Source organism: Sipha flava, unplaced genomic scaffold (genome assembly GCF_003268045.1).
Source record: "Sipha flava isolate LNK unplaced genomic scaffold, YSA_version1 50825_pilon_pilon, whole genome shotgun sequence".
NCBI classification, from domain to species: domain Eukaryota; kingdom Metazoa; phylum Arthropoda; class Insecta; order Hemiptera; family Aphididae; genus Sipha; species Sipha flava.
Window position 1 is genome coordinate 27169 of NW_020273424.1, and position 9602 is coordinate 36770.

General features: G+C 32.8%; 1 protein-coding gene across 1 annotated transcript; it reads left to right on the top strand.

The window, feature by feature from the left end:
* Window positions 1–6984: 6984 nt before the first annotated feature.
* Window positions 6985–9074, top strand: LOC112690511 (zinc finger MYM-type protein 1-like; the record flags this gene model as incomplete). Its single annotated transcript, XM_025564529.1, has 4 exons — window positions 6985–7444; window positions 7598–7771; window positions 7844–8769; window positions 8858–9074. Coding segments are annotated over exons 1-4 (1777 nt in total), but the record flags the coding sequence as incomplete, so codon positions are not given.
* Window positions 9075–9602: the final 528 nt, after the last annotated feature.

Consider the following 9602-nt stretch of genomic DNA (forward strand, 5'->3'; position numbering starts at 1 on the left):
TAAGTATTACGTAAACAAACGCTGGTGTTTCAACCGGCGGCAATGTTCCGATGACGTCAGAAGGCACCGTTCATCACCGCCTCAGAGTATGTACTATTGTGTACATGAATTACACACACAAGCGTATGTACGCGAATGCACGCGACTATAAAATAACTAGAGTTGCGCATGCGTAATGATCATTGCATCGCCTATGAAATAAAAATAGACTCGGTATACAGGAATATATAGTCAGCCGGCATTTCAACGTAAAAACACATTATCAGTAAAGATGTTATTGTTACAATCGAGATTCGGGACAGTCCTAATTAAACCGTTGTCCGTTGTAATATCTATTGATAATAATTTTATATTTATCATTATTTATTCATTAGTCATTTCTGTCTTGACGTCTTGTACGAATATTCGCTTGTGTCTTACACTTTTTCCGTTTTCGGTGGTTTCGTCTCAACGTCTGCGTTAAAATATATGTGCGAGTGCTGCAGTTTATTGTAATAAACATTATTAAATTAATTACTGTTGGAGTTATGACGTATCCAATGACAGACGTAGTAGTTTAATTTAGTTAATTAATAGTTTTAGAACTAGACATACTTAAAAGTCCTTTTCAGGATTAGACATACCTACTTGAAAAGTCCTTTTCAGGACTAGGCATACCTACTCAAAAGGTCCTTTTCAGGACCACCAAATTTTAAAATGCTCTGTTTATTACCTATCTATCACTTACTATACGAAACAAGTATATTATTAGCATTCATACAATTATAATTATTTTTGTTTTTAAATTACATTTATTGTGAATTCTAATTTTGTATGGAGGGAGGGGGTGATACATTATGTTGCCTCACCGAAAAAATACTACCAGAACCGCCACTGATCTGCATACAAGCGTTTTCATTGTACAGTGTACACTACAGTGACGTATATAGGTTTTCATTTCTGAGGGGGCCGATTATGTATTTGACTTTTGGGTGGAAGGGAAGGAAGAAGTAAACTATTACGAAAAAAATTACTTTAACACTATAAGACTTCTCGACTGTCTTTACATCATCAGAGAAATAAGAAACTCAATTTTTTTTAACGATTTATTATTTTTTTAAAGTATAAAACTACATTGTAATAAACCAATTTTTTATTAGAATCACTCAAAATTCACCACATATTTTCTTAAAAGAATAAATATATTTTATAAATGTAAAATTTTAAATTATCGCATAAGCAACATTCACAGTGTCGTGACAAACCCCCCAGCATTAAGACATATCCATATTAAAAATAACAATCTTTGACAATGGTGTTTTTCATTTCGGAGGAGGCCCGGGCCCTCTCAGCCCCCCTTAAATACAACCCTGGTACACTAATCAGTAATCAGTTTATTATTTTTTAAGCAATTATTTTCCAATTTTTTATTGGATATTACGGCATATTTTGATGTTTTTTAACGCATATTTTAGTATTTTTTAGCGCATAAAGTTCCGAGCCTTGATCATCATTGTCAGTAGAAATTTCACGGTATAAATGATAATTTGAAGCAAATATTCTAACACAAACAGAATAAGAACTCCATCTCGTTTCATTTGGAATTTGTGGCATGAGCCTTTTCTTTTCTCTGAGCCATCCATACGCTTGATGCACATTTCTAAAATATTTTTGTATATCAATAATATGTTTCATTACCGTTTTTGGAGTTACTTCTTTTTTTATCAAATTCACATAGTACAGAGTAAATGTAATCAACTAAATCTGGATTTTTTTTTTTTTGTAGCGATTGCTTCATTTTTTTCATTTTATTTTCATTGTCTGTGACTATAGGAAATATATCTTTTTTAAATTTTTCTTTACATTTATCTATCATTTATATATCATGTTCTACACAAAATGTTGCTGTTTTTTTCATTGAACCAGTATCTAAAGCATCATAAAGGAAACAGTTCATCCTATGTGTAAGCTGGCAGTGAGTAAAGGATCATTTTTTACATGAATTAATTACACTTATTTTTTCCATCTAAAATAAGTGTTAAAGAACAATTTTGCAATTGGGTTATTAATTCTTCCTTCACTTTAATACATGCAGCATCTAGAAGTTTTCCACTTATTTGATATGGCGATGATGAAGTATAATCTGGGCGTAAAGCTGTAATCATTATTTTAAAATGCTGCTTATTAGTAGCATTAAATAGTAAATTTGAAGAAAAAAAGAAATTATCAACTAATAAATCTAATTTTTCTTTTTGACTTCGAGTGGTTGTTATTGTAAAATCAGTCACTGATGTCTGTAGTTTTCTCTTACTGGAAATAAGCATAAGATTACTTGTACTTATTGATCCTGAAATGTTCACAAACGATGACAATGGTGACTGCAAAAGTCCTACAACTCCTACTTCTGAAATATCCGTCAAGGAAATAGAACTCAAAGAACTTGATGATTTATCTCTAGTTATAAGGCTATTAACAAATCCAAAATCATCATCAACAGGTTCATTATCATTTCGACTTGAATTTTATGCTTGTCTTTCAGTTGATTGTTAAGAACCCCTCCTTTTCTCCTAAGTACATAAATGCAACATACGTTAGTCGAACACATTTATATCAATAACTAACTTTAATACTGTGTTTTTATTATAACTTAATATATATAAATAGTTCGATAGTTGTTGTTTTTTGTGTCAACCATTCCTGTTAGCGAAAATATTCATGTCCGTTGGAACTAACCGACGGGACATAACAATTGGTGGTAGTGGTGCGATCCAGGAATTTTTTTTTCTCAACCTAACACATCAACCATCTGGGAATTCGATTCATCACACAGTCTATACGTTCAACGGATTCAGTACACGTTAGAACGTCAATATACGCAAGTATTATTACATATAATATACGCAAATATTACTACAAACGTGTCTATACACATTTATACTGTACAATAGTATATAGTGTCGCGTCTACAATATTTATGGGTGTGGCACATTCCAATTACACACAAACAAAACGTTGTGTCAGCAAACAATTAACACACTTAGAGGCGTTCTAAAAAATTGTCGAGCACTGTCCGCGCTAGTACATAACAACTCCTAAAGAGGTACTATTACAAGTGACACTGACCAACTGTCGTTACAGCGTCAGCATTATTCAATCAAGACGAAATATATATACTGTTTTATAAACAATCAGTATATCGTATAATACATATGGTATAAATACACTATCACACTGTGTGCATAGTGTATCATATAATATAGTATAAAACCCACAATTTATTGTGGTCTCCGCGTCAGCAGTTTCGGAGCTGATAACGTTAACGAAGATACGTGAAGACTTTGTAGGAATCACTTTGAGTCCATTCACACAGGGAGTTAGCGAGATCAACAAACACTGAACATTCATCGACGCTCAATCAACAGTTCACGATGACTGGCTACATCGTGCTAATCTCCACACTACTGCAAGTTTTTTATTTCTTTTTCTCCTTTTATTATATACATATAGATTTAAGCAGTAGCATTTATTACACTAAGACATATTATCATGTTACATGTAAACTAAAAATTATATCGTTCTCTGTTAAAATAAGAGTATAAATCAACTAGGTAGGTTATGCTAAATCCCGTAGAAAAAACAACCGATTCAGGTAAAGACAATCCCGATAATTTACCCAATAGACCTGTAACTCGGTTAATAACAAGACATAAATTAGAAATTTTAGAAAATAACACAAACAATCTTAACAAATCTGAATATTTAATCGATTTTGAAAACCAAAATATGGCTGAAGGAAAATTATCGTCAGAAACTTTAATAAAGTTAATCCCGTCTTTCGAAGGGAATAAAGGGGGGGGGGAATCCACCGCTTCTTAAATGCATGTGATTTTGCCGTACAAAGAGTAGATACTTCCCTCAAATCAGTGTTAGTTCAAGCCATAAAAAAAAAATTAGGTGGTAAAGCATTCGCTATAACTCAAAATCGTGTTATCACCGATTGGCCAGGTCTCAGGACACTTCTTGAAAACTCGTTCTGTGCACAACGGACTCCACGTTAACTTCAACTTGAACTACATTCATTAAAACAAAAATCGGGTAAAACCGTACAAGATTATGCAAATAATATGGAAAATCTACTGCACGAACTATGCAATGTTAGCGTAGTAGGTAAGAATGTTGAGGCGGCGACAACGATTCGCGGATATATTAAAGAAACAATACTCACCATGTTCATCGAGGGTCTTGAACCAAATTTGAGACAAATCATTAAATCAAGACATCATACATCCCTAGAAGAAGCTATTAACTACAGCTTAGAAGAGGAAAACTCATTAAATTCACTGCGGATACGCAACGCTTATTTCAAAACAAACAAGAAAAGAACTGGACAACAAAATACTGTACAGTATGTCCTAAATGAAACCATGAAACAAATCAGTGTAAATTTGCGAAACTAAACTCCAATCCTAAGGATACGGGCCAAAATAGTTATTCGTAACAAACCAACAACACATCAATACATAAAATCTTATGCTCATATTGCAAAGCGAAAGGTCATATAAGGGAAGATTGCTTCAAAAAGAAAAGAGCCGATAACCGTCAATTCGACAAAGTTCAACCTTCAACATCGGGAAACGGTGCACGACCGAACGTACAAGACCCACGATCGGTCAAGGATATAAAAACAATGGGTCCTATCAAAAATCTATGTATCGAATCACAAAACTAAAAAACAGACAAATCTTGTGTACTTCGACACAGTGTACCATAGATCAGATTAAACTGTTAGTGGATACTGGGGCCGCACTTAATATAATCAAAATCAATTAATTAAAGAATGATATATTAATCGATACGAATAAAAAATAACAACTACAAGGCATAACTAACGAAATAACCCATATAATTGGATCAACGTGGTTAGATGTACTCGTAGAAAAAAATAATTTTAAATTAGAATTTTTTATTGTGGATTCAGATTTTCCGATACCGGGAGATGGCATCTTGGGAGAACCTTTTCTAATGGAAAACTGAGCTGTCATTGATTATTATTATTATTATTATTATTATCATCGTATGACCTTTATTGAATGCAATATAATTATAGTTATAAAGTACTATTACAGTATTAATACTACTAGCTAACAGGCAAATTAGAATAAACAAATAAATATACAAATAATTAACTGCACATAACAAATATAAACTATGGAATATAAAAATACTAATAAATAAATAGATTGGTAAATATGTGAGTGCAGTACGGTGGCATATACATTGCGTTATCTTTGGTAGTGGATTACGTTAGATTTCGATGTCTAATGAGTCTAGCCATTTAATTGCCTTGTCTGTAGCCAAATGTATCTCAGATAAGGTTACAGTAAATTTCCTCTTTGCACATTCACTTACTATGTGTTCCATTGTTTGTTTATCCGCGCCACAGTCACATTTAGGGTCTGTCTTGATTTTTCACTTGTGTAATAAATAATTACACCGACCTTGGCCTGTACGTATGCGATTTAGCCTTGTCCAGAGTTTTCGGGAGAGGTCTGACCCGGGAGGTTTACTATGTATATTATCCTCTAAAGAACCGTTAATTTGGATGTCATTTTCCCATTCTTCCTTCCACGGGTCGGGCTGAAGACTTCTATGGTTCTTTATTGCTTCTAATCTCGCGATAAAGGGGCGCCGGGAATTGAGTCTTGGCATTGCAACTCCATATTCATGAATTGGCAATATTGGGTTATTTTGTATTTTGTCCGCAATTCGCAATACAGTATTTTGTCGGCGAATATGTGGGGGTTCGATGTTGGCTAAGACTGATAACCACAGTACTTTAGTGGATTTGACTGTACCAGTAATAATGCGGAGACCTTTCCGCAGTTCGGTATCTATTAGTCTACAGTGGGTACTTCCTTCCTAAAACGGAGAACAATACTCAGCCACTGAATAAAGTTAAGCCAAGGTTGATGTTCGCAGGACCTGAGTATTGGCTTCCCAAGTGGTCCCGGCAAATTTGGAAATTAATGCAGTTCTCGTTTTCAGTTTGGATGCTATTTTCTCCAGGTGATGTTTGTAAGTTAAAGTACGGTCTAGCGTAACGCTTAAATAGACTAGTAGTTTATCATGTTTTACTCGATGGCCGCAAAAATTCACTGTGAGTTCTTGATTGGCCGCTCTGTTGTTCAAATGAAACAAGGATACGGTGGTTTTCAAAGGATTTAGTTTTAATCACCACCTTTTAAAGTAATTTTCAAGTACATTAAGATCTTCTTCCAAGGTTTGTCTTATTACTTCAGTATCTTTGGATTGCATTGCATTGTCATTGATGTATGTCAAGGAGAATTATCATTGCCAGACAAATCTACTATAAAATTACCCGCACGTTGTGAAACGGTCGTTCTCATATTCGTCAACAATCCCGACATGGAATCTAAAGGAATTATAATTCATGCATAACTTATAACAGATAATGTAATCTGTGGTAACGTGCTAAATAACATCGTAAATCAACAGTTACTTATAAGTGTCATCAACACTTCAGATGAGATCTGTACAATAAAGGTACCCAAGGCCGTATCTGGGGGGGGTTTGGGGGTTCAACCCCCCCTCCCCGACATTTTTCGCGTTATTTTATGTCGTAATAAAATAACTATTTCAGTCTAGAATAATCGATAAACATTGATACGTGCATATACGAATGACAGCTATGGTCTACGTTATAAACTTAAAAATAACTTCACTTCGGGTGTATCAGCCGGATTTTTTGATAATATTATAGGTATATACTACATAGGTATATATGTATAATACATTACCACCAGAATGTGTAATCGACAAAGAACTATTTCTTAGTATTTTAGTAATCTTATCTTAATAGTCTTTGATAATAGTTAAAAATTTTTCACGGGCAATATTCATTTCCAATATTTAGTTGACATTTGGTTTACGTTCTGACGTTTTAGTGTGCTACGATTTACGAAGTGTTTAATTTATTTATTTGAAATGGCAAAAAGACAAAACACTATGATGAATAATTTCTTTATAAAAAAGCCTAAATTAAATTTATTGGAAAATCTTTATTGTCCAGAGTTGAACAATGAAACATCTACCTCAAACGTTAATATTTATGATATTGGGAAATATTTGAATCAAACTGTAAGTAACGAATTGAAGTATAAATTATTAGTAAATAAATGGACACCCGATGAAACTTATAAATTTCCCATAGTTGGAAAAAGAAATTTAAAATTCCAGTTTAATTGGTTTAAACGATTTTCTTGGCTTGCTTACACAACAATAGGTGAACAAGGAGCAATGTGCACGTTTTGTGTTTTATTTGCCAGGGATTTCGAAGGAAAAGGAAATCATCAATTGGGAATCTTAGTTAATAAGCCATTTAATAATTGGAAAAAAGCTATTGAAACTTTATCCCATCATAGCACAACACAATTTCATAAAAATAGTTTAATATTTGGTGAAAATTTTATTAACACGTATACCAAACTTCAACCAGATATTCGACAACAAATCGATTCCGCAAGAGCTCTACAAATTTCTGAAAATAGAAAAAAACTCGTTCCAATTATAAAAACAATTATTTTATGTGGCCGACAAGAGTTAGCACTTCGAGGGCGAAATGATTCGGGTCCTCTTGATTTAAATATTCTTGAACCTGATCATAATGATGGTAATTTTAGAGCACTGTTGCGTATGCGAATTTCATGCGGAGACAAACAATTAATTAATCATATTGAAAATCAGTCTTTAAACGCTATGTACATAAGTCCTAGTATACAAAATAATTTTATTAAGATTTGTGGGAAAATAATTCAAGATAATTTAGTTTGTAAAATTAATGCAGCGAAGTCGTTTTCGGTTCTCGTTGACGAAACTACCGACATATCACGCATAGAGCAATTGACTCTTTGTATTAGATATATAGATTCAGTAGAGACAACTGATACTATTAATTATGTTTTACGTGAAGACTTTTTACAATTTGTACCGGTTCACAGTACAACTGGTCAAAACCTAGCCTCTGTAATAATAAATTCATTACAAGCACTTGGAATTAACGATAAATATATGGTCGGTCAGGGTTATGATGGCGCTGCGTCCATGAGTGGAAATCTTAAAGGCGTCCAAACTATTATAAGGGAAAGTCATCCAGCAGCACTTTACGTGCATTGTAGTGCGCACTCTTTAAATTTAGCGCTAGCTCATTCGTGCAATGTTCAATACGTCAGAAATTGTATTGGTACAATAAAATCTATTGGAAATTTCATTAAAAGTTCGGCTATGCGGACAAATATATTAAAAACTAAAATAAAAAACATTTTACCTAATACCAAGTGGACTAAACTGACATCAATGTGTGACACTCGTTGGGTTGAAAACCACAACGGAATTCAAAGATTTGTTGAAATTTTCCAACCCATTGTTGAAAATTTGGAAGAATTACAATTAGTTCAAGACATCAATACGTCATCAAAATCAATTCAATTTTATCGAGCAATAGTTACTAGTGAATTTATATTAAGTATGGTTACATCAAATACTCTGTTTTCAATGACACTTCCACTGTGTAAAAGTTTACAATCAGTTAGTTGTGACTTAGTAGAAGCTGTACAACATATCGAGACAATATTAAACGAATTAATTCATTTACGTGAAAATATTGATCATACGTTTAATGACATTTTTGAAAAATCTGAACTTCTTTTAAAATCTATTGATGGAGAAGAAAATATTAGAATTCCCAGAATAGTAGCTCGTCAACAAAATCGTGTGAATATTGTTACTAATTGTCCGAAAACATATTTTCGTATACCTATTGCAATACCATTTTTTGATGATTTTATAAGACAATTAAAAGAACGCTTCACTAATCATAAAAAAAATAATATCTTCGCTGTGCTTTTTACTTCCCAATAAATGTACTAATTCTGAATTAGAAGCAAGTGATTTCGAATTATACTCAGAGTTTTTAGATTTGGATGCACTTTCGAACGAGTTAAAACTTTGGAAAAGAAAATGGTGTGATAAACCAATATTAGAACGATCTCCTGAAATACTTGAAGCATATTCAAATTGTAACAAAAAATTTTTCCCAAATATTTCATTTTTATTAAAAGTTTTGGCAACTTTACCAGTAACTACGGCGACACCGGAAAGAACTTTTTCGACGCTGAAAAGAATAAAAAATTACCTAAGGAATACAACTGGAGAAGACCGATTGACTGACCTAGCATTACTCAGTGTACATAGGAATATCGTTGTAGATCCAGAAGAAGTAATCAATCGTTTTTCAAATGAAAAACAAAGAAATATAGAGTTTGTCATATAAAATATAAACCATTTTTCAGACTAAATGTATAGAATTAAGTTTAATAATCTAATTAATATTAAGTCTAAAAATTTTTTAATGTGAATTTCATTAATAAATACTATTTATAATTCTACAATATTATGAATTTTTAACCATATTTAATTACCTACACAATATTATAATATAATAAGAACACAAATTTTTGGCTTACAACCCCCCCCCCCGAAATTAATTTCCAGTTACGGCCTTGAAGGTACCAAACCTAGAAGAATTTACATATGAAACACTAAAC